Source organism: Diachasmimorpha longicaudata, chromosome 1 (genome assembly GCF_034640455.1).
Source record: "Diachasmimorpha longicaudata isolate KC_UGA_2023 chromosome 1, iyDiaLong2, whole genome shotgun sequence".
NCBI lineage: Eukaryota > Metazoa > Arthropoda > Insecta > Hymenoptera > Braconidae > Diachasmimorpha > Diachasmimorpha longicaudata.
The window spans coordinates 13,742,640-13,766,500 of NC_087225.1; the positions used below are offsets into that span (position 1 = coordinate 13,742,640).

General features: G+C 38.8%; 5 protein-coding genes across 13 annotated transcripts; 4 read left to right on the plus strand and 1 right to left on the minus strand.

Moving 5' to 3' along the window:
• The first annotated feature begins 1,179 nt into the window (after positions 1 to 1,179).
• Positions 1,180 to 5,418, plus strand: LOC135162672 (lactosylceramide 4-alpha-galactosyltransferase-like). Its single transcript, XM_064121405.1, has 4 exons — positions 1,180 to 1,931; positions 2,225 to 2,624; positions 3,310 to 3,520; positions 3,853 to 5,418. Exons 1-4 carry the CDS (start codon positions 1,679 to 1,681, stop codon positions 4,120 to 4,122), a joined length of 1,134 nt encoding a protein of 377 aa, XP_063977475.1. The 5' UTR covers positions 1,180 to 1,678; the 3' UTR covers positions 4,123 to 5,418.
• Positions 5,419 to 6,401: 983 nt separating this feature from the next.
• LOC135162686 (lactosylceramide 4-alpha-galactosyltransferase-like) lies at positions 6,402 to 9,778 on the plus strand. Of its 4 annotated transcripts, XM_064121455.1 has the most exons (6): positions 6,402 to 7,286; positions 7,355 to 7,668; positions 8,258 to 8,448; positions 8,530 to 8,657; positions 8,861 to 9,071; positions 9,322 to 9,778. In XM_064121455.1, the coding sequence occupies exons 2-6, from the start codon at positions 7,455 to 7,457 to the stop codon at positions 9,589 to 9,591; spliced, it is 1,014 nt and encodes a 337-aa protein (XP_063977525.1). In that variant the 5' UTR covers positions 6,402 to 7,286; positions 7,355 to 7,454; the 3' UTR covers positions 9,592 to 9,778. The 4 variants fall into 4 exon arrangements, with proteins under 4 accessions (XP_063977525.1, XP_063977518.1, XP_063977501.1 ...); XM_064121448.1 differs by having other exon boundaries at positions 6,414 to 6,971; positions 8,258 to 8,657; XM_064121431.1 differs by having other exon boundaries at positions 6,415 to 7,286; positions 8,258 to 8,657.
• Positions 9,779 to 10,009: 231 nt separating this feature from the next.
• On the plus strand, positions 10,010 to 12,870 carry LOC135162708 (lactosylceramide 4-alpha-galactosyltransferase-like). 3 transcript variants are annotated; one of them, XM_064121467.1, is made up of 5 exons: positions 10,010 to 10,564; positions 10,628 to 10,911; positions 11,424 to 11,823; positions 11,985 to 12,195; positions 12,601 to 12,870. In XM_064121467.1, the coding sequence occupies exons 2-5, from the start codon at positions 10,722 to 10,724 to the stop codon at positions 12,868 to 12,870; spliced, it is 1,071 nt and encodes a 356-aa protein (XP_063977537.1). In that variant the 5' UTR covers positions 10,010 to 10,564; positions 10,628 to 10,721. The 3 variants fall into 3 exon arrangements, with proteins under 3 accessions (XP_063977537.1, XP_063977544.1, XP_063977552.1); XM_064121474.1 differs by having other exon boundaries at positions 10,010 to 10,442; XM_064121482.1 differs by lacking the exon at positions 10,010 to 10,564 and having other exon boundaries at positions 10,582 to 10,911.
• Positions 12,871 to 13,688: 818 nt separating this feature from the next.
• On the plus strand, positions 13,689 to 16,748 carry LOC135162638 (uncharacterized). The gene is made up of 7 exons (XM_064121292.1): positions 13,689 to 13,823; positions 14,005 to 14,117; positions 14,230 to 14,451; positions 14,608 to 15,026; positions 15,224 to 15,917; positions 15,998 to 16,232; positions 16,338 to 16,748. Exons 1-7 carry the CDS (start codon positions 13,703 to 13,705, stop codon positions 16,541 to 16,543), a joined length of 2,010 nt encoding a protein of 669 aa, XP_063977362.1. The 5' UTR covers positions 13,689 to 13,702; the 3' UTR covers positions 16,544 to 16,748.
• LOC135162584 (monocarboxylate transporter 14-like) lies at positions 16,560 to 23,511 on the minus strand. 4 transcript variants are annotated; one of them, XM_064121226.1, is made up of 8 exons: positions 23,204 to 23,511; positions 22,995 to 23,083; positions 19,299 to 20,817; positions 19,041 to 19,213; positions 18,743 to 18,905; positions 18,180 to 18,443; positions 17,802 to 18,023; positions 16,560 to 17,672 (listed from the first exon to the last, which is right to left on the minus strand). In XM_064121226.1, exons 3-8 carry the CDS (start codon positions 20,610 to 20,612, stop codon positions 17,214 to 17,216), a joined length of 2,595 nt encoding a protein of 864 aa, XP_063977296.1. In that variant the 5' UTR covers positions 20,613 to 20,817; positions 22,995 to 23,083; positions 23,204 to 23,511; the 3' UTR covers positions 16,560 to 17,213. The 4 variants fall into 4 exon arrangements, with proteins under 4 accessions (XP_063977296.1, XP_063977313.1, XP_063977288.1 ...); XM_064121243.1 differs by lacking the exon at positions 22,995 to 23,083 and having other exon boundaries at positions 19,053 to 19,213; XM_064121218.1 differs by lacking the exon at positions 22,995 to 23,083.
• Between the last annotated feature and the right edge of the window lie 350 nt (positions 23,512 to 23,861).

Below are 23,861 nucleotides of genomic sequence, written 5' to 3' on the forward strand. Positions count from 1 at the left end.
GCGTTTCGACTTTCCGGCTGGTTTTTAATGCGAAATTTTGGAGATTAAGGGATGAAACGTGGCTGGAGCAAGGAGAATTGAATACTCCTTCGATCACAGTTGGTTTCATTCCTTAATATTGATTAGGGACGTATAGAAATTTTTTTAATGGACAGGAGAATTTTTTGGTTGTGGTCCTAGCTGCCAGAATCGACGGTGGCGCCTCTCATCGTCGGGATGACTACTAACTTTGACATGCGGCTTTGCATTAGTCTATCCTCTTTGCCGCAACTGTCGACAAGTACCTCGAACCCCCGACTCCGGCGCTGTGTACCACCTTGAGACAAAATGGCAACAGGCCTACGACGTAGCCCAGCGGCCATTTTGTCCCCCCAGAGGGTAATTACGACACGACAAGTGCCGCCATCTTGCGGAATGTAGCGATGACTCCTCTGGTAATGGGACGACCGGGAATGACTTTTGATTTCGGTAACAAATCGGTTGAAGGGATTGCATTTTAATCATTTGAGAGCAACAAATTTTTTATTTCTAGAAAATTATGTATTAATTACTAAATTTATTTGACTCGGCAAACATTTAGTCTCATTGACACACGACAAAGTTTATGTGAGGTAGAGTGGATAAATAACATTAATAGCGGGAACAACAAAGACAGTATTGTGTAACTCCATTACGTTGGCATTTCTAGATTTTAATTAATAATCGCACAGCTTGGCCTTGTCGCAATGCAATTCGGACGATTTTATAATAATTTCCACGGAACAGTATTCTCCTATATCCCGCGAACGTTCAAGTGATACAACAAATATTCATTGGCAATACTGACGTCAAAATCTTATCTTAAATATGCACTTCAGCAATTTTCATTCCGATTCTGTGTTTTTTTAATGACCTAAATATCTGGCATCGAAATTCCATATTTTACCACAAAATATTCCATACCTTATCACATAAAAAAATATTGTTCCGGTGACAACAATCGTTGTGTCCGGAAATCCGCTCCGACCTTTATTTACTGTGTTCATATGTTTCCAATTAAAATCAACATGCAACAGCTCAATACCCACATCTCCCGAAGAGATGTAATAAAATGGATCAAACAATCTTCGAACCCCTGTCGCGCGTCCCCACCGACGCATGCGCAGCCGGCGTTTGTCCCCGGGGATGAGCAAAAAGGGTGTGTAAGCGGCATGTATACCGTATCCTATCAGTATCTAAAGAACAGTCTAGTTGGGTATACTCCCGAGACGTGGCCCGATGGAGGTGTTTACTCACTCCCAGAGGAACTAAAAATTGTTTTTTAACAAATTTTCCGACTACTCCATCACCATTTTAATGTTATTTAATTATCCGATATATTTCGCCGAGATTTATGCGCTCCTCGACCGTGACGAAAATGAAGGGAAGCCGTGAAGTGAGAAATCAATAACATGTGAACTAGAGTGGGACATTCAAATCTGTTTGTTGCCAAAATAATGTAGGATTTACAGTTTTGATACAACGTTAGACCTGTGCTCAATGATACGTATGACACGATGAAGGGGAGATTGGTAAACAAATTATCCGCTCTGCATATCAGATGAGATATTCGTGTCTCTAATGCGGGTGAAATGAGTCAATCGGATAGAACAATTTCGTGTGATTAAATGATATAAACATATCGCTGGGTGTGTGGAAGATGCCGGAGAGCATCCGCGAGGGGAGAGATTTTCTCATATCATTCAGGGGGAGGGCTACAACTGTTGTGCGAAAAATGAGGAAGAGGGTTGTGGCGGGATGCTGCTTGGGGACAATACTCTGTATTTTTGTTTTTACCAGCAACAATTATCTCATTCAGAGGATGACGCCCTTCTTCATCGCACCACCGGAAGATATAAGTTGCTATACTGAAGTGTCAACGCCGGAATCCGTTCAGACACTTCTCACCACTGGTATAAAATTTTTAAGGCTTATCTTATCGAATGAAAAATAATCCAGGTGTTCGCGGAGCCAAACGGAGATAAGACAAAATTATGAAACTCTTGAAAATTTTTTTGAAACGTTCCGTAATTTTTAGGTGAATTTTCTGGGCAAAATTACGGTACCGTCGCTTAATTTTTCTAATCACTTTTGTAATCGGCTGGCGTACTTGAGTTCTATCATTTTTACTGAATAGTTTTTTTCTTGTAAAAACATCAATAATTAGATCAATTGGGAGAGGAGCTCATTGACAGGGATTTTTCAGATGTGCGAAGCGCTCTAAATGGGTCCAATAATATATTCTTCCATGAAACATCGTGTTTTGGAGATGAGGGCATCACCCTCACCGCGAGACAAGCTTGTGCTGTGGAATCAGCGGCCAAAATAAATCCACAAATGCAAGTTTACTTGCTCCTGCTCAGTCACTCAAACTTCTCAACAGCGACAAGGGAAACTATTCGTGTTCTGTCGGCCTACAAGAACATCAAGATCAGACGAATAGTCATGGAGGAGTACGTGAAGAATACACCACTGGAGGAGTGGTGGCTATCGGGGATTCTGAGAACGAGTAAATGGCCCAGAAGTCACATGTCCGATATCCTCAGGTATCTGACCCTCTGGAAGTTCGGGGGAATTTATCTCGACCTCGACGTTGTCGTCACGACGTACGTACTCCATTAATTTCTAGTTGATTTATTGAACGTCCTCCAGTTGGGACAGAAATTTTCTATCAAAATTCTACTGTGAGTACTGAAAGAAATAACAATTTAAGGGTTGCAAAAGATTATTATGCAATTAAGGGAAAATTTTTGAGAATATTGGGAAATTCCCAGAGACTTTTGTGAAATTTTTCAGAGAAAGAGAGGGAAAAAATTAATTTTCATCAATAAAATTTTCTGGAATTTCTTATTGTCCACCATTTTGAACCTCTTCTCCAGTACTTGGGGGATTATATTTTTGGAAAATTTCTCCCTATGTACATTTCAATGCAACATAAATAAGTACGAAAATAATAGACATTTAGGAGTTGCCGGCCTTGGTTTTATGCACTTGTAGCGCTTCGTTGTATGGATCGGTACGAAAAGTGCATAAAAATTTTATCCACAGCGTATGGATTATTGGTTTTGCCGTCAGTTCACAATTCCCGGAATTGAAGCATAAACTTAAATGTGTTTTTGCCGATCGAGTTCAGCGATACGACCACAATAAGAGAGAAAAATCGGTTTAACATTGAACTATTGTTTTGACACCTTTTTCTATTTTTCGATTGTTCTACGTACTCCATGATAATTCCCTGAACATTAAAGAAACAAAGACTGAGTAACAAATAATGAAAAATTGATGATCCAGGTCACTGAAGAAGCTCACGAATTTCGCGGGAGCAGAGGATTGGGAGGACGTGGCCGCTGGTGTTCTTGGATTCGGAACGACTGGTTTAGGGCGAAGGATCGCCGACGCTTGTATACGAGATTTAAAAAAGAATTTCCGGGGCGATGTCTGGGGGAATAATGGCCCAGGTGTCATTACAAGAACCCTCCAGAAATTGTGCGCCACTAAATATGTGAGTATAAGCCTCATTTGAATATTGAACTGAGAGTCGGTACAGTAGAAAATACTACTTTATCGATAAAGCGCGTCAAAGTTGAATACCGCCAATTGTTTTGTGATGTCCCCCTTCAATCCTCCCTTTTTGTCATTAATAAGTGCATTGACGTGTGAAAAAAAGTCATTTGTAATCACGAAAACTCGGATTAATTGAAATTCAATATTTCTCCTATTAATCTGGGGAAAATGAATAAATTAATTAATAAAGGATAATTTTAGTCGATGATTTTTGCTCATATTGCCCTTGATTTTCTTAATTAAATTGTATCATAATCTTTGTTCTCACAGGCTCGAGACATGACACCTCACAGATGCCGTGGCTTCACCGTCTACCCACCATCGGCTTTCTACCCAATTCACTACAAAAAATGGAAGTTATATTTTGACGAGAAGGAAAGAAACTCGACGATGAACATAATCCACAGGGCGTTAGCAATTCACGTCTGGAACAAGCTCAGTAGCTCCGAAGTCATTTCATCCCCCAGTCAGGTGCCATACGCCATTGTAGCCAGTGAATATTGTCCCAAGATTTACAATCACTCTGGAAAATTCTTCTGAACACATCGTCAAATTTAGTGTGACAAAGCGACAGGGGATATTGACATTTTGTACTGAATTTTACCCGGAAATTATCGGAGATAAAAATCCCTGCTCATTCAGTATTATTCATATCAGTCAAGTAGATGATCATTTCTGTTGCAAATACGCCGAGGGAAATACTCCAGAAAAATCCGCGTCCATCAGCTACATAAATTCTAGCTCTGTTCATAATTTCTGTAAAAGTTTACTGACATAAGGTCATATAAAAAATTATGTAGAGCTCCACATCCAATGATTCAAAAAAATCATCTGGAAATGTCCGGTATCGGAAATTAATTTGTTTTCTAGAGAATTTCTCGCAGTGTATAATCGAAAAATCCCAGACAGTATCAACATATCATGTCTGCAAACTACGGCCTGTGCTGAGAGAAATTTAAACAGTAATTTTCATGACAAAGGATTTTTTTATTGTTGCGATATAAATAATGGAATGACAGATTTAATTATTCCATTAATGGGAAAATTATATCACCATGTCGAGGGCACTGTGACAAATTTCTCTCAGCACACTCCTCAATCAGTTAGAGTATAGTCCATAAGTACAAACAATGCCAACGTTGACGTTATCAATCATCAGTATTCGTAAATTTCATTGCTCAATAATTATGTAGATATCCAACTGCAAGACTTATTTCGTGTAGTTGCCCCTAATAATATGTTCAAGTGTTCATACCTTCACAGCCCTCACACGACGTGAATTAATTCTAAAAAATGTTCCCCTGGACAATCAAAAAAGGAACTGTAATTTATTGTAGAATCTGATTTTTAATGTTGCTTTTTAATTAATTATTCAGTCAACGTGCTGAGGAATAGAACTGTGGCATTCAACAGTTAGTTATTGTTTATTCTGACAATAGTGAGGAATGCAAATTTTAAAAGAGGAAGTAACAGTGGGTGAAGGAGAAGTCTCACCTAAGGAGCTGAGAAATATTTTTTAAAAGTAAAGAAAAAAATTGGAAATCTCAAAATTTACCACTGATGCGTCAAGTAATATGACGCGAATCTGATGGGGTTTCGTTGTGTGGACGAACGTAATGAAAGAGCATTTGTCATTTGCAATTTGTGTACGAGTCGACAGATATTTATTGTCTGGGTGATTAATTACAACTCAATGCTCTGTAATAAAAGCTGTGCTCAGTTCTCCCGCAACGCTCATTTCGACCATTAAATAATATGTTGTAAATTTTAGTGGTGTAACATTTTTGCCAACAGTGAAAGTGATTAAACAATAATAAATGGATTTTTGTGATAAAATGCTTTTTATTAAGATTGTAATTTATTAAACTTTATTTTCCTTCCGTTTCTCCTACGACTGAAGTTTTTATTTTTTTGGGTTTCGTTTGGTTCGTTAATTACTGTGGCGGTCTTCCTCTGAAAATTCTCAATGATTTTTCCCTAGTCCCGGGTTAATAATTCGGTCAAGTCCTCCATTCCCGATTCTTAAATTTAATATGCAATTTCATCCTTTTTTGTTGCTAAATCAATCTCAGTATTACTTTCCTAGAAATAAATACCGAATACTGGATAACATTTTTAAAACAGCCCAACAATTAGACCATTAATGACACGATAAATCCAACCTCGTGACCATTACTCCTAAGCAATTACACCAGATACAGTTGAACAAAGATATCGATAAAAGCACAAAATAGATTAGTAAGAAATTTCATTTCGATTACAAGGACAGTGAAAACAATTATGCCATGTGTTAAGAAAGGCGTCACCGCACTGGGTGTCTGTTGTCGTCTTGTGTTACTCTACATTTATATAGTCGCGATCGAAGAAAATAATTCGATACACTCGAGCCAGTTACCTGTGAATCAATCGCGAGCCATGCTCGGAGAGAAAGGATCGAAGAACCAATTTATGGAAGTACCAACCGGTATTTTCTAAAAAATCTAGGATCATTCTAAATTATTTAAATCTAAGAATAATTTGAAAAATGTGAAGAAATAGAGAGATATGTAGAAAAACGTCCGCATATTTTTTCTCTATTTGTAGTCATTTTTATAGGGTAATTCCACTGAGAAGTTTTTTTCTCCCCTTCCTCAACCCCCCCCCCCCATGTCCACAGAAACAAATATTCAATTTATTCTCCACATTTTCCATTTAATACTATGAAGTTTTAAAAAATATTGTGTCGATGTATCACAAAAAGTTCGCGTCTTTGAAAAGTGTCACATTTTCATTTTTTTTGGATCATCCGTTTTGCCCCCACCTCCTTTACATATGCGATAACGGTTTTCTCAAACCGCTCATTACAAAACGGACACGAACTCCATTTTTTTTTTAATGGAAAAATGTGTAGTGTGTTAAGAAAAAACACTTCTTAACACACTAGTGTGTTAACAAGTGATTGAATAAACAGTGTAACGTGTTTCAACGGAGTTGTCAATGTCAATAATGGCCTCCGAAATTTTTATCAAGACATGAGCGATATACTAGAAGAAGACAGAACGATATTTGTCCACGGGGCATCTATGACCGAATTTATGACAGAAGAATGAAAATATAGATAAATTTTTCAAGTCCCAAGCTCAAAATTTCATCAAGCGATGTAACGATACAAAAGCAAGGAGGCGAGGGCAATTCAAGATTGTATATTCTGCAAAATACCTCAATGGTGATTCATCATCGATTTGTCATACCTCAATAAATATTTATTGGGGACGGATAACTCGACGCTTTACAATATTTCCAATCTTCAAATTATAGTCAGTCCGCGCACAACCGCCACTCAACGAATTCCATTACTTGTTTTAAAATACCCAGGTGTCGAACATGTCGGGAATAGAGGGAGCCATTGAGTAATACATAATAACATATGTAATATATAATATATGAATATCAGTAGATTTCCTCTAAATATAGAAACTGTGGTTTGGTTACTATATCTATTATGAAAATGCTAAAAAATAATTTTGAGCATTTTCCTGAAACATGAAACTGAAAAAGAAAATTTTCTTGAAAATTCTCAAAAATTAATTAATTAATCTATAAAAAAATCCACTAAATTATGGCAAACAGTGTTTGCTATTAAGAATTTCAAGTTTTCGAAATTAGTTGACATTTCCAGACTTCTTTTCTACATGTGTATTCAGACATCTACAGACAGATTCTAGGTACTTTCAGAACTTTTTTTATCACCTGAAAAATAGTTCCAAAGGTGCGTGCGTTGTTTTTTCAACAGGCCATATCACTACGAAGTTACGAAAAGGCACAGTCTAGTGGGTAATGCGTCCAGAGATACTAGATTTGATTTCTGATAAGCCTATCAGATATCTGTCACCATGGCCTTTTCTATAAAAAATTCTCCGGCAGTAATTCTAAAGTCACTGATCAGAAAGGAAATTGTGCTGGGAGCTTTTGTAATTGTACTGCTCTACATTGTTTTCTTCACTATTAACAATAATTCAGCAGGAGGACAGGGCTTGGATGTTACTGATCAACTGACACAACATAGGAGGAAAGAGCCGAACTTTATACAAACGCTTCTCACAGCAGGTATTGTGGTCGAATGGAACACTTGTAATTATTTAAATTTAAGTTTGCACATTTTTCTTGGGGTATTCACCCATTATTTCATGGCTCGAAAAATTATATATTCCATACGTTATTCTTACAATGATGAAAATCCCCTCCTCCAAAAATTTCCGAATATCCAAACACGAGATTTCTCACGGTTTTACTCAGAACATATACAAAGAATTATCCTCGTGTTCATATTTACCATTGGATCGACATTATCGAATATTCTGTGTTATCGTCTATAACGGCGTCCTCAAACTTTTGCCACATATGTATTTAATGGATAAAATTTCATATAATGATACATGTAAAATTCTTCAAATCAAATATTCAATAGAAATACTTTTTAAGAATTGATAAAACCGAATGATCAATAAGAAGACATTCAACTCCCTGAATAACAGTTTATAAATATTTTTAGATAACTATAATCGTTGTTTGAATTTTCAAAAGAATTTTTCAAAGCATGGATGTTAACGATACAAGTATTATGTAATTTTTAACTTTTATACATATTTAAAATGCTTAATTAACATCAATCATTTTCTACCATATGTTCATCCAGACGTGAGCGATGCACCAACGAAAGACAATGGTATATTTTTTCACGAGACCTCCCACTTCGGAAAAGCGGGTATTTCCTTCACAATCAGACAGGCTTGTGCTGTGGAGTCAGCAGCCAGGATGAATCCCAACAGGGAAGTTTACTTGCTCGTGCTGAACGAATCGAAAATCGCCAGAGACGCAGAAGAAACTGTGAATATACTTCTGAGCTACCGCAACATCAAAATCAGACGGATTTTCGTGGAGGATTATGTGAAGAACACATTGTTGCAGGAATGGTGGGGTCCAAATATTCTCAACAACAGTGACTATCCAACACATCACATGGCGGATATCCTCAGGTTCATTACCCTCTGGAAATACGGGGGTATTTATCTCGATCTTGACGTCCTGGTCATGAAGTGCGTATTTTTTATTCACTCTTCCTTTCATTCCCATGCACATAATAAAAAAAGTTGATTCTGCTAATGAATCATTTTTTCAATAGAACAACTGCACAGTGATTTGTTCGTACAATTCCCTTCCACGTGGATTCTTAGATAAACAACAAATAAAGAAGTGAATAAAATCAATCAAATCCTGATACTGCTGGTTGTTTCTGCAGGTCACTGGAGGGACTACGAAATTTTGCAGGAGTAGAGGATTGGAGCTGTGTGGCTGCTGGTGTTTTAGGGTTCGCAACCGATGCCCCAGGTCGAAGGGTCGCTGAAGCCTGTTTAAGAGAACTGAAAACGGACTTTCGAAGCAATATGTGGTCGTACAATGGGCCTGGTGTAATTACCAGGGTTCTGAAAAACATATGTAACACTGAAACGGCGAGTTGAATTAATAAGCTTATCAATTAATCCCTAAAGGAAATCCTCATACTGTGTTTAGGCTTCTAGAAGGTCTCTTTACAATCAGAAGCTCGCAATTAAGTTCAGTCTCAAGTTAAATAATAAAATCATCCCCGAAAATTCAGTGGAGAACCTGTTCCACTTGGAAGCTCTTGATAAAATGGGATAATCTATCACAATCTTGATAGAAACTTTTAAACAATTTTTCCCATGTTTTTTGTGTTCACAGATCCCGGATATGACACCAGAAATCTGCCAGGGATTCCGTGTCTACCCACCGCACGCATTTTACCCAATTCACTATCAACAATGGAAATTATATTTTACTGAGGAGTTCAATGAGTTGACAATGCAGAAAATTCAAAATGCATTTGCAATTCATACTTGGAATAAGCTCAGCAGTGAAGAAATCATTCCAGCCGGTAGTCAAGCACCTTACGCTATTATAGCTAATCAATATTGTCCAAAGATTTATAGACATTCTGGAGATTTTTTTTAACCTCAATATTTATGTTAAAAATACTTAAGTAGAAGATTATTGGATAAGGAAGAATGATATACCCCTTCCCGGCACTCCTGTTCTTATCAACTACGTAAATTCCATTGATACCTTAATGGCGGCTAACATTATCACGTGTATATGAGTTGTATATAATAATAAAATACCACAGATATATTTCCTATCACGTACACGTTTACAACCTAAATTTACAAACTAATTAAGAAATCAATTTGAATGGTTTTGTTTTTTCTAAAAATAACGAGTGAAGCTCTCACAATCTGTAATGTTATACTAAAAACAATCTTATACACAATTAATTGCTGTGTTTTTTTCAGTAACCCAACTTGAAATTTCAATATTAGATTTCTCATCAACCGATATGACAGCACAAGTGAAGCGAAAGAATTCAGATAAATGGCGATTGTCTCGTCTGTATCTCATCCTTGTGTCAATATCTACTTATCGCAAGCTCATCTCTTAGCACTTCATAATCAACAGAGTGTAGGCAGTTCTCCCTATAACTTTAAGTCTCACAAGTTTACAAATTATTGTACAAGTCGAGTTGTCGAAAATCGTATGAACATGGAAAGTGACTGAATGATGACATCATCATCGGTGATAAAGTCGCTGACGTATTTTATTTATCTATTAATTACATCCATTTTCTATAAAGCATTGAAGTCGTCCATTCTCCTCCTTTTTATTTATTAAACAGAACGACGAGCAGTCCTGAAAATCAGACGATCAATTGGCATTCAGTATAATTTTATACAGCACCGGGATTCCGAATACCGATTATTAAACTGTGTAAACTGATAGAAATTTTTCAAAAGGCGTATTGTTCACAGGTGGGCCTCACTCCAATATTAAATATTGTACCTAGCGATGGGTAAATCTTCGTCGATGTACACTCAATATTACATAATCTTTCACGGAACCATATGACGAAGTGACTAAAAAACACAGTATTGTAGGTACTCTCTGCCGAGGTACCCCCTTCGTTGGCTGACAAAATCGATTTTTTTATCAACAGAGTAACTCATCCGTTCAAGTAAGATCTACAAAACCCACCTATAAACAGGAGTAACGAGAGTGGTTCAATTATCAGCGTCAGTGGCTGTGTGAAAATGACGCCGTGGACGGGCAGGATTTTTCTCCTGGGAGTCTGCTTCGGTATACTACTCTATATCACGTTTTTCGTTATCAACAATGATTCAACGCAGATGGAAAACAATTATATTGTTGAAATACAGAAACCCGAGGCCTTCCCCTCAAGGAGGAATGGGCCCGACGTCCTGAGAACACTTCTGACAGCAGGTATTTTTGCTCCGATTGGAGATTCGACTTTTACTTTCAAGTTTTTGTATTATGTTACTGAAAATGAAATTCCGATATTTACACTCCGAAGTGCCCTGAGTGCAGCCGCAGCATAAAAAGATATAACAATAAATTCAAAAAATCTAAAAAATAGTAAAATAGAAAAATTAAGGAAAATTTAAAAAGAAACCAAAATGAGGTAGATCATATATTTGAAGCCGCACTCTGAGATAATTATCTATTCATCTTCAAGGTTGCTCTATTTTTTTTTTTTCAAAATAAAACTCAAGGTTTCGAAATATCAGTTTGAAAAAGTCATTGCTCATGATATTTTTTACAGATATGTCTATCAATAAGCCTTTCAAACCTCTTATAATGAGCAGTGCAACTGCATTTTTAGGAAAATGTTGATTATTTGTCGAGGTTTGAAGGGTTAAAGGGATAAAAAAGGTCGTTATGCGCTAGGAATGCGCCATTAAAATCAATTATTCATTTGAGAAACGTTCCTTCAGGTGATCCTGATACACCAAGGGAAGGCAAAGCTATATTTTTCCACGAGACCTCCCCTTTCCACGAAGAGGGCATATCCTTAACGCCGAGACAGGCTTGTGCAGTGGAGTCAGCAGCTAAGATGAATCCCTCAATGAAAATTTTCTTGTTGGTGCTTAATCACTCAAAAATTTCGAAGAAAACACGACAGTTTGTAGACCTATTGTCAACCTACGAGAATATCAAGATCAGACGGATTTTCATGGAGGATTATGTGGCTAATACAATGTTGGAGAAATGGTGGAGTTCGGAAATTGTTAATAAAAGTAATTGGCCGGTCCATCACATGTCTGATATCCTTCGGTACCTGACCCTCTACAAATTCGGGGGTACTTATCTCGACCTTGACGTCATCGTCATGAAGTACGTTTGATATTTTTCATCTTTTGTAGTTCCATTTTTTTTTTAAGAATTTATCTGAAACGAACAACTGCGTCAATTGAATCAGGTGAAAAAAATATCGATCTAAACGAGGAAATAAAATTGATATAAAAGTTGATAGACCTAATGATGTTTCTTTACAGATCATTAGAGAAACTCACGAATTTCGTAGGGGCAGAGGATGGTGGGAATCTGGCTGCTGGTGCCATTGGCTTCGGATTGGATGATTTAGGCCGAACTATCGCTGACGCTTGTTTAACAGAATTGAAGACCACTTTTCGGGGCGACGTGTGGGGGCAGAATGGCCCAGGTGTTGTTACCAGAACCCTGAAAAAATTGTGTCACGCTGAAGACGTGAGTTAAAGCGTTATAAATGGAAAATTAACGGCTTTTTTCCAAGTTCGGGACATAAAAATATGGATAATGAGCTTGGAAAAATATTTCTAACGCAGAACACTTGTGGTTCATCGATTATATTGTCAATTTACCTGAGAAAAGGGTCTTGCACGGGTTTACATTTTTTTTGCTCTCTTCGGAGGAACATGGAAAAAATGACGGCAAAATTCCACCTCCATTCAAACAACAAAAAATAGAATATGAATATAATAAATAGGAAATTATATAAATACATGGGTAAAAAATGAAACTATAATCGATGCACTGATATCCTCTGCTTCACTTAGATAATCTTGATGACATAAACAGAAAAATCATAAAGAAAACATTGCCAATAATTTTTATTGTTTCTGGTGCTCACAGATAAGTAATATGACGAAGGAAAACTGTCGTGGATTCACCGTCTATCCACCTTCAGCATTTTATCCACTGCACTATAGCGAATGGTCGCTGTACTTTAAAGAGCAGTCAATAAACTCCACAATGGCTAGAATAAAGGACTCATTTGCAATTCATGCCTGGAATAAACTCAGCAATAAAGAACTCATTCCAGCTGGTCGTCAAGTGCCCTATGCTATTGTAGCTAGAGAATTCTGTCCCAAGATTTATCAAAATTCCGGAGAATTTTTCTAATCTCAATTTTCATATTTCATTTGCTCATCAATCATGAGATTTTTATACACAGGGGTATCTGCCAAAAATAGCTCGAAACATAATTACTATGTCACGCATGTCAATCTAGTGACAAAGCCCTAAAACGAGATGAATCATTTTTTTGTATTGATCTGTTTTTTATGTATATCTCAAAATCTAGGGATGATGGCAAAATTGTCATTGTAGCACTTTATATGGAGCAAATTGAGTTTTAGAATAAGTTGAGGTGAATTGAGTTTTAGAATAGAATGTTATTATAAAAATTCCGCAATTTTAAAGTCGAAAATATTGCTGAACAGCTCGATTCAGAGATAAGTCAATTTATCACGTTTTCCCACCCCACTACTGCATTGACAATTAATTCTATCATTTCTATTTATTCGAAAAATAATCACGAGTAAACCCCTCATCGAGAACTTTATAACAAATAAATAAGCATTTGCACGTGGCCAGTTGACAATAATTAACTGTTAAAATTAGAAGGAAAATTTTTAAGTCCCAAGTTCGAAATTTCGTCAAGTGATGATATGACGTCACAAAGGAGGAGGTAAATATAGATGGAAGTGTACATTGTGTGAAATAATTTATGTAAAGACGATTCGTCATCTGTATCTCATGCTCGAGTCAATAGATATTTATTGCTGGGCCATAGGTCATAACTCAACGCTTTGTAATCAACAAATACGGTCTTCAGTTCTCCCACAACTCTCATTCAGACAATTACATAATTTGTTGTAAAATGTACTGGTGTCAAAATTGTAACAAACGACGGAAGTGATTGAATGATATTAAATGAATATGTTGTGATAAAATGGCTGGACTATTATTATTCTGGAACTGGAATTTAGTTGAATTCCATTTTATTTCAGATTTAATTCTGACAGTCGGAACTGCTGTTATTTTTGTTCCAGTTTTTTTCGTTAATTACGCGGGTAAATTTTCTCCACATTTTTTCAACTATTGTTGCACATGTCTCCGGGTTAATTCCCTGTATTTGTATTCTCCAAGGCTTTTAAACTATGCAATTCTTCCCAGATTATGTTTTTCTCAATTGAATTCATGCGTCATACATAGATAATAATCGACTGATGGTTATTTCGAATTTATTTCCAGTTATTCAGTCGTTCCGTCGATGTTGGATACGTTTTATCAAATGGAAATTTCCCAATCACACGATTGTGGAGAAAAACAGTGTTCAGAGTATTTTAGATAATGCAAAAAATCAAGTGAGAAATTTGGAAATTTTATTCAATTGAAAATTCGAGTCAACTGTAATATATGACACGATATTTTCACGGTATAATATCACCTTCTCCTACTCACAATTAATTTTTTCAGGGAATTCATACGTTATTAGTCCAGGGGGGTAAGTTCGTGGGGGAGGGGTTGCGCACTCGTCTCAATTATTTGGTGTCGAAGAAACCAGCATTGAGGTCGTCGTTGACGAGCAAGTATGGTTTTTACGCCTGGCGATATCGAGAGGACTTTTCTCTCGATAATCACTTGATCAATGCCCCTAGTTCTTTCCGAGGACGACCAATCACCGATGCAAATGTTCAGGTACTCCGAAAAATTATGAATTCATTTGATAATAAACCTCAATAATTATTCAATCATAGAAAATGATTTTTTTAATTTTTTAAATTTTTCTATCAGAAGAATAATAGACTCTGTCCCAATCAATTGATTTTATAAGTACGATTTCTCCTGGATTAGGAACTCGTGAGTGAAGTGACATCGAAATTTCTCCCGCTGAACCAGTCTCCTTGGCAAGTCCACATGATCACCTGCTCATCAAAAAGGGAAGCCAATGAAATATACCTAGTTCGCGCTCACCACCTCCTCCTGAGGCAGGCTCAGCTCACCCTCGCCGATTTCCTACCACTTCAGTACTCCACTGACAACTGGAGCTGCCAAGAGATCGACTCTCCATTCACCAATCTCTACGCGAAGCCCTCGGCTCTCCCAAAACTCCATCAAAAACTCACCGAGAGCTTCAGTAATAACTGGAATGAATTCCTGTGCAATAATGATCCCATGGAGAGGCCGGAAATTATGAAGAAACATATTGGTTTGTTTCAGTGCTTGAAGATTGGAGTGATTGTGGTGGTAGCCACGTGCAAAATATCAAAACGGTTGGTATTGATTTTTTCTAATCAAAAAAATGTAATAAAAAATAGAGTAACAATTTTGCTGAAGATTTTCCATCTTCATAATAAGATAAAATTAAATTATTTTTATAAAGACATGAAATTAATTTTCTATGAGGAGATGAAATGAAATTATTTTCTGCTTCTCATCGCAAAATTCAAGATTGAACTCACCATTTTAGGAACGACGCGAACACAATCATATCCCGTACAACGATATTCCACTCAGAAGCCCAAAAACGAAATTTCAACCTCTCCACAATTCGCCAAGCTCTCCTAAAATCCCTGGACCCGATCCAAAACGTCACGTCGATCATCCACTGGCTCTGGTACATCACGATAATCTCAACAATAAAAACTCCGATTCTGATATATCGAGAGCTTCGTGCTCTGCACTCGAGTCAGAAGCACTACTACCCAGACACCCTGACCTCTGTTCTGTCCTGCTACCTTCCCCTGATATTCCAATCGTTCATGGAGATATGCATGATCCTCAAAATCATCGTTGGTGCAACGAGATCGATCCTGGACGAGCTGTTCTCCAAAGACATACAGTCCAACCAACTTCAGACCATTTCCCCTTGCGGGAGGAAGGTAATTGCATGGTCAGACCAAGTAGATGTAGACACACTCGAGCGAATTTCGAGTGTCACTGGGGCCTCTCACACGGACGTTCTGTTGACAGCCATTGTCGACTCGTTGAAGGTTTATTTTCAACAGTCCGGACAAGTGATTCCTCAACAGGTACTCGCAACTGCCAGATACGTTAGTCACAGATCTTTATTTATTAAAAATCACGAGGTCCAAGGGATTCTCTGTCTCTCCCTTCCCACTAGGACACCCCATTTTGAGAATGATTTAGTGGAAATTCTCGAGGTGAGTCGATAATCTACTCTTCATAATTCATCTTAATGGCTTTGTTTAATTCATCATAATTTACTGTGGATTCTGAGCAGGTAATCAAGGAAAATGTGGCTGAAGCGAGAACGAGGCAGAGGGCGATATACGCGATTACAGCTAGAGAAAATTTTAGACAAATTCTCGTGTCGTTTCTTCCGTCAATTCTACTTAAAATTATCCTGAATCATCTCACGAGAAGATACTCCCTCTGCTTGACTCATGTTGATGGTGACTTACGAGTCGAGGGGGTTGAAACAGCTCTGTACTGGGCACCACCCCAAGGAAATTGCAGTGAGCATTTTCCAATTCTTAAAAATATTAGAACTAGTAATACATAATGACTCGAGGACTTTTCAGGAGAAAAAAATCTTTTACTCAATAATGTCTCCCTTTCAGATTTATCGATAACCCTCCATCGACATGGAACCGGATATCGTCTAGGGGTGATGGGCGACGCCCTGATAAGCCCTCAGCACACCACAATCACCAGAACATTCACCAGCAGTGTGGAAAAATTAGCGAACATCCTCGGTGTCCCTGCCCCATCCAGCAGAACCTCTAGTCCAGTTCCCCTGACTCCTACCACATCACCAGGTCATTAAGAAACTAAACCTCAGATTACTCACAATATCAGGGTTGTTCTTTATTGCCGACTGTTAAGAGTAATACAAATCCATTGATAATCGACCCTTACTGTTAACGTCTACCTAATGAATATTCATTTTCTATACAGATCCGATAGTTTACAACTTTCCCAAGAAAAGTTCTATTTATAACGTTTCAATAAAACATAATATACTGAAGGCATTCGAATGGCAGTAACTTAACAATAATTTCCTCCCTCGATTCATTCGATATTCGTTTCATCGAGGAAACGAAACATTTTTACATTACTTTGGTATCACCAGACGAAGAGGACTAAATCGACTTCATCAATCAACAAGGAATACTTTTAAAAATAATCAAAAAACAACGGTGATTTATCACTAGACATTTGATTGATATTTTTCTGAACATATGTCAGAGGACTGTATAATTAAAAACAACATATCTTGCACATAATAAATTTCTCTCTTTCCCTTTTCGTGAAGTGGTTCGTCGTTAAAAGAATTTCGTTGCAGATTAATTATTTACTCCTGCAAAATTAAAGTCCAGGAATCAATCATTTCCTGACGATTTACTAAAACTGTCAAAATTCTTCCGTTAAAAACAAGTCAACAATTACATTGCAGCGAGGATATCTTCCCGCGAACTCCCCATTGAATTGGGAACCTAAGCATCGCACTCCCTCTCCCCAATCCTATCCATCTCCATGGGTCCACTGCCCCATAATTTTCTATTCTTCGTGCACGGTATCATTCCCATGAGGAGCCCAGACACGATGATCCAGCCACCGGCCAGGAGAAACGACAGCTCCCAGGACTGTGTGATATCGAACATGAGACCTGCCAGGGGTGGACCGATGAGATTACCGATTCCTTGACAGAGGAGGCTCAGGCCGTAGGCAGTGGTAAATCTCTCGAGGGGAATCAGCTCTACCAGAATCACCGGGGTAAAGCTGAAGTTACTGGCGAAGAAGAGACCGAAGAAGGCGGTTGTTATCATCAGCAGAGTGTAGTGGTGAGTAAATACTGACATCAAGATTGTCGCAATTCCACAGGCTATCAGGCAAAATGTGTAGGTTTTACTGACGTTCATCCAGGACTGGTCACCCGCCCAGCCGAGACCGATCTGTGTGAATAAATAATTTAATGATCTTTGTGGGGGGATAATTAAATTAAGTGTCAATGACCCAGTCATTGTCATTCATTTGCCTAAATCGGAAAATGCATTTATTGGTGGAAAGAGTTGGATTCTCACCATTCCTACGGTATTCGTAATTCCGATAATACTAAGTAATCGAGCACCATCCGCTTCTGAATACCCATTTCTCGTGAGATGCTCAGCAAGATAAAAATAAGGCACGATGAACCACGTGAATAGAAGAATCGTTGACAAGGAAAGGAGTAGAAAGTGCAGCTCCAAAAACATTGAAAAGTCCATCATGCCTTTCAGGAGTTCCACCAGCTCGCTGTACCACTTCTGCAAAGGGAATCATTCAAGTAGATGAGTCAAGTACAGTGTCATTTCCTCTTAATTCACGCCCTACATATCAATAACACCCTCAGACTCGCGAAAGATAACGAATAAGAATTGTTTAGAAATATTGAAATAATTTCCTATAAAAGGTCTTCGTACTTCTTCATTTTCCTTCGCTAAAGTCGTCATGCTGTTTCTGTAGATATTCGGACAACTACTGGCTCTCAATCTATACTTATGTAGATTCATCACAGCACCACGATACATCAACGAATTTCTGTGAACTCTTATGTCCTTGAAGTAATGAGTATTGGTGTTGAATTGTCGTCTCAGCCAGGGAAGTGAGTCCGTCCTCACGACGCCACCACCGAAACCGGGGAGATGATGCTTCGAGCTGCTCTTCGGTTTCTCTGCCTCTGCTATCTGATTCCAGGAATTTACTTGTTTAATTTTCCTTCTTTCACTATTTGCTGCTCGGGAGCAATAAAATTTTCGCTCTCTCAAAGCCCACATATGGAAAAATCGCATACAAAACCCCAGATATCATATTCGGATACGCCATCCGACGTTTTTTTCATTAACATTATTACCATACGACTTCTATATGTCCTGTGTCTCCACAGATATCAAACCAAAAATTGACTCATAAACTAATTAATCATCGTAAATGGTACACGATTTTTCCAGATGTGTATCGAATGATAAATGATGCTCGTTATTACAGCTTGTGCCAATTCCTTCGCCAAGAGTGGGTTAGCCACTTCCAAATCCTTCTTGGACATTCTCCTCTGCGCCAAGACCTTCGTCGAGGCATGAGTGGAGCCAGGACGAGAGTCTTTCGTTACAACTGGCTGCGGTGACGACTTGTCAGTGGCTTGTTTAATCCTGAAAAAGAACTCCCAATCAAACCGACAGCCCCCAAGTCACGTCTGTTATTCCCAAACTACATGTGCATGGAATAACGCATAAATAATAATATAATAAAAAATAAAAAGGGTGCAGTGGATGCAGATATCAGACCAATTGTGTAACCTCATGGACATGGTAACGCCGGTCTTGTTGGCGTCTGTCGCCTGATCATCGAGTTTTTTGTCCGACAGGCTTCTGCACAGCAGAAGACTCGGGTAGTTCTCGAGAATGACATTGTACAATCTTGAGTTACCCGAGAGGGACTCCAGTACCTCCAGAGGTACCTGAAACAGGGCCAACATCACGTGATTTTTCATTCACTTATTTTTCCTCCACAATTCCTCGCACATGCCCACGCCTCTAGATCACCTTTTCACTCTGTTTAACAAAAGTGGGAAGATTGACAACACTCCTGAAGTTGGTCCCCTGCGTCTGATTGCTAGCCGGCACTTCGGTGCTGGTCCTCAAGCTCTGCAGCAGATACTCCGGTGCCTTTCCGCTCTTGAGCAGTCTCCTGAGCTCCTCAACTCCGGGAAACTCCTCCGTACTGATAGCCGAGTAGGACCGTCCCCCCTCCGACCTAGCCAGACTCTTCCTCGGTGTGCCCATTCCCTTCTCCTTACTCTGCTCAATGAGCCACCACTCTGGATCTCTCATGACAGTTCCACAAACAATGAGATTGAAGAAAGTACCAGCTAGCAACAAACAAGTACCCCTCCACCCGTACTCATCGATGAAAAATGTCGTCATTGGTGCATAAACAAATGTACCAATGCCCGAACCACAGGCACCAAGCCCAACAGCCAGTGTACGTTTCTTATCAAACCAGTACGCAATACTGACCACCGCAGTTACATAGCACAGACCCAAACCCAATCCAGCAAGCAGCCCAAAAGTCAGATACATTACCTCAATGGAATTGGCCTGCCAGCTGAGTACAAAACCAACTCCTGAAATTAGACCACCGAGAATTGTCATCCTCCTGCAGCCATATCTGTCAACAAGAGCGGACATAACTGGCCCTGACAGCAGTGGAACAGCCATGAAGAGCGATCCTATCCACGCGGTTTTGGCTTTGGACTCGCCAAACGCATTCAGAAACTCAATGTACAGAAGACCAAAGCTGAAGGACACACCGTCAGCTATCATGGAGATGATCAATGACGCCAGTACCACCATCCAACCCCAGCCACCGTCCGGTATTTTGGACTTCTCCTCCTTTCTGCTGGTGTCGTTCAGCTCCTGCTGGAACATCACGTCCATTGTACTCGAGTCTATCGAGTCCCTCTCGTGTCGTCCATTGAGGATGTGCTGGGGTCGCTCCACTGGGGGACTGGCCAGGGTCAGCCACGACTCGTACTCACTCTCGTTCTTGTCCGGGGGGAGGGACTCCATGCTGGTGGGGTCTATGCTCAGGGCCAGAGTGGAGTCACGACCGATTCCTGAACTCTTGCTGGAGCCATCGTCCTTGCGATCGGGCGACGTTGGCCCCTTCCTGGGGCTGTCCTTCTTCGCGTACAGGCCCTCCTTGCGGGCTTTTGGTTTTTCGTTGTTGTTGGATCTGTTGTTGTTGTCGTTGGTCAGGCTCGGATTGTTGTTGTTGTTTCGCTGGGACATTTCGTTGCGACTCACCTCCGCTCGATTGACATCCGACAGGAGTATGTTATCATTTTTGTCCGACATTGCTGATCTAAATGTAACTTGTGCTGCTTGTGTGAATCCAACGACGCGGCCAACCTTTTAACCCTTGGATATTGTTCAAGGTCACGGTGTGAATGGAGATCGGTTTGCAAAGCATAGGTAATGAACTAGTTATCCAGTTTTGCCGGCGGCACTTTCGGTGATTCTTCACCCTCAGCATGCACACTCCTTTAGGTTGCTTTTTGACCTGTTGACAGGTTTATTGGATTAGGGATTATTCTTAGGGACTGGTTGTGATGTTTTGTTAGCTCTGGAGAGGGTTGGTTTTAGGGGTTTCGGGAGGTATGAGTACTCGAGAAAATTTATTTCATTTGTTAAGACAAATCAACAGTGAAAAATACACCAACTTTTCTCAACCGATCATCTGTAAATTCGCACAGTAAATTTTCTAGCAATTGTTGAATGACTTTACCCAGAATTTGGCAATATTATTTTACGTGCGAATTTATTTGAATGACGAGAGAGAAAAAATCATTCTAGTTTAAGAGTACATGAGAAAGCCACAACTTACCATTGAGGTGATATAAATGACTAGTGCTTGATAAATCATGCTTGATTGGGCATAGGAATGTGCATGCGTAAACCGGCGGTTCAATATTTCAAAATATAATGCGATAGAATATCATGCTGAAAAACAAAAGTACTGAAAATTAAAGTGTGATGAGGTACAGTTGTGGAGGTGATTCGTGTGTAAAGTGATTAGTGTTGAAGAATAATATCGACTAATTTTGAGGGTCAGAATCTTGCGAGTCGCGTGACGACTCAGTGGGTCATGCATTGAGGATATCCGGGACGGGAGGCCCTGGGATAAAATTAGTTTTTGGAGAATTAGATCGACAATGAGAGAAAACTTCGAATATTAGTGGATTTTCAAATTTTCATTCGTCAGTCAAAGAAGTGAGAAAGAAATCCTGATAAAATTTGTTTGTGATTCTACCAGAATTCAATTGATTTTCCCTGACTTTGCTATAAAATTTTTTAAATATCGATCTAGTAATTTTACCACAACATATGCCATGGAAAAAAAATGTAAGTGCATTGGCAGTAAATTTCCTTAAAATTGAAATTTTTCAAGTTCTGAAGTAGAGTCAAATGGATGATATTCTATTTATAGATATAGATGATAGAAGATATTCTAAAGTAGAGACAAATAAATAGAGGTGACAATAAGCTTCTTATAAAATTCCGGATACCCATTAAATTTTCATGAAATTTCTCGAAGAATGCCTTTTTATCGGATATCGTTGATGATAAAATGCCCACATTCTTTTAATTAGATACCTATCAGAGGGACACGCTTGAAAATGACATTAGAGATTCCCTCAGAGACTCCAACGTCTCATTAAATATTAATTTCATTGAAAGCATCAAATTCAACTAAAATCTATTAATCAACCGGGGCATAAATATCATATAAATTAAATGCGTTCTCTCTAAAGATGAAATATCCCAAAAACCTACCCCCCACACCGTCGGAAATATTTCGAAATTCAACAGAAAATTGTCTAACAAAACAATCCAAGAGATCCATTGGCTTCCTATGGAAATTCTACCAAAAATTCAATCATTGTTCAACCGATTCAATGCAATAATTGCGCACTTCATTGTATTTTTCAATGGGGTAGGAATTCGGGAAGTCAATTCATAGCAATCCATCATTAAAATTCATTAAAGATCAACCGAAATATTTTGGAATTTCGCAGTGTGCGTAAAATCACCCTTTGCCCACGGGCGATGGAATTTTTCTCGCACCATTATATTCCAAAAAATGGAAGATTAATTTTGAAACAGGGCAGGAGGATTTCCCCACCTCGAGCCCAGCTCGACTAACTCAGCATTGATGCAAAATGACTAGTTCACAGTCATGATCATCACAGAATCACAATACCCCAAGTAGACAGACATAATGCAAGAGCCAGCGAGAAGGGCGTCGGGTGGGTCATGCTAGGGTGGGAGAGGGCGTCTTGCGCTTCACCAATCACCATGGATACCAGATCGATTTTTGACTACTCAATATGCCGGTAAAATCGCAGAAATTCACATGCCCCTCGACTCCACCAAAAGCTAGCTCCCCAAAACCAGAGGAAAAACACCTCACCATCTATTTGATTTTCCCGTTATCTCCGCGCACCGGGTTGTTTCACAAATATACTGAGTAAAAACGCGAGTAAATTAACGTCACAAGTACCATAAATCGATCTGAAAATCTCCATGTCGAGGCCACAAGCGCTAGAACTAAATTTCCGACTCAGATGAAAGAAAAATCTGAATTACATAAACCAATACATTTTAAGTAAAATAAAAATGTTAGTCAATGGAGAAAGTTTTTGGATGCATAATTGAACATAAACAGGAAATAGTCACCTTTTCATAATTAAGTGTGTGTGTGTGCGTGTGCCACTACGAATTTGTTATGTTTTTTTTTGCTAAGAATTAACCACTGTGCAATTCAACTGAAAATACAAGTACATTTAATATCAAAGGTCGTGCAGAGTTTAATACTTATCGAGCGACTTTTCTATCTATAGTCTAAAGAGGGGTTTGTAACGTCAAGGTTGTCCATCGAAACTTACTGCAAAAATGGGCGTTTACTAATTGACAATGTTAGTTATTAGATTAGTTTCACAGAAATATCATCTCAAGCCATTCATTTATCCCGAATGATTAGTCAACTATGGGGACAGTTTAAATCACTTGTCGATGAAATTTCAATTCACCCGATGCCTTCCGATCATCGATATCAATCCCTTCACCCCGCTAATTTGTCAATTCGATGGAGATTAATCGGCGGGAGTCTGAATACACCTCAACAATCGGACGGAATACTCGATAGCCAGAGACGATTTGATGAGTCCGCGGTACCGAATAGTGTACTGATATCCCTCACGAAATAAATCGTGATACACCTGAAAATGAAAATCCGGGGGGCGCATGTCCCTTCTGTTTGCGCTCTTGCGCACTCAAGTTGATTCACTCATACATGCTGGATTGCTTGAGTCTTGTCTGGGGTCACACGTCTGACTGATTTATTGTACATGAGCAGATTATTATATGACGCACGATGTTACGTCTCCAGGTTTGTGTCTATTGACAAAAAAATATGAAGAACAAATTTGGAGGTTTCATCTTTCACGAGAATTTACCCTTCGGGATTTGCAACGATCGGGGGGTGGCTTCGGGCGTTGGGTTCAAAATAATTTAATAGAAACACCTGGTGAAGTTGCTAGAGGA

Bases quoted from the DNA above. Each gene is read 5' to 3' on its own strand.
- LOC135162672 (XM_064121405.1), top strand. From the start codon at position 1,679: ATGCCGGAGAGCATCCGCGAGGGGAGAGATTTTCTCATATCATTCAGG. The intron at 1,932-2,224 runs GTATAAAATTTT...GGGATTTTTCAG, and splicing joins TCAGACACTTCTCACCACTG to ATGTGCGAAGCGCTCTAAAT. The intron at 2,625-3,309 runs GTACGTACTCCA...TTGATGATCCAG, and splicing joins CTCGACGTTGTCGTCACGAC to GTCACTGAAGAAGCTCACGA.
- LOC135162686 (XM_064121448.1), top strand. From the start codon at position 7,455: ATGGCCTTTTCTATAAAAAATTCTCCGGCAGTAATTCTAAAGTCACTG. The intron at 8,658-8,860 runs GTGCGTATTTTT...TTGTTTCTGCAG, and splicing joins CTTGACGTCCTGGTCATGAA to GTCACTGGAGGGACTACGAA. The intron at 9,072-9,321 runs GCGAGTTGAATT...TTGTGTTCACAG, and splicing joins ACATATGTAACACTGAAACG to ATCCCGGATATGACACCAGA.
- LOC135162708 (XM_064121467.1), top strand. From the start codon at position 10,722: ATGACGCCGTGGACGGGCAGGATTTTTCTCCTGGGAGTCTGCTTCGGT. The intron at 11,824-11,984 runs GTACGTTTGATA...GTTTCTTTACAG, and splicing joins CTTGACGTCATCGTCATGAA to ATCATTAGAGAAACTCACGA. The intron at 12,196-12,600 runs GTGAGTTAAAGC...TGGTGCTCACAG, and splicing joins AATTGTGTCACGCTGAAGAC to ATAAGTAATATGACGAAGGA.
- LOC135162638 (XM_064121292.1), top strand. From the start codon at position 13,703: ATGGCTGGACTATTATTATTCTGGAACTGGAATTTAGTTGAATTCCAT. The intron at 14,118-14,229 runs GTGAGAAATTTG...TAATTTTTTCAG, and splicing joins TAGATAATGCAAAAAATCAA to GGAATTCATACGTTATTAGT. The intron at 15,027-15,223 runs GTTGGTATTGAT...TCACCATTTTAG, and splicing joins ACGTGCAAAATATCAAAACG to GAACGACGCGAACACAATCA.
- LOC135162584 (XM_064121218.1), bottom strand. From the start codon at position 20,612: ATGTCGGACAAAAATGATAACATACTCCTGTCGGATGTCAATCGAGCG. The intron at 19,214-19,298 runs GTGATCTAGAGG...GCCCTGTTTCAG, and splicing joins TTGTTAAACAGAGTGAAAAG to GTACCTCTGGAGGTACTGGA. The intron at 18,906-19,040 runs GTCTGATATCTG...GTTCTTTTTCAG, and splicing joins TCCATGAGGTTACACAATTG to GATTAAACAAGCCACTGACA.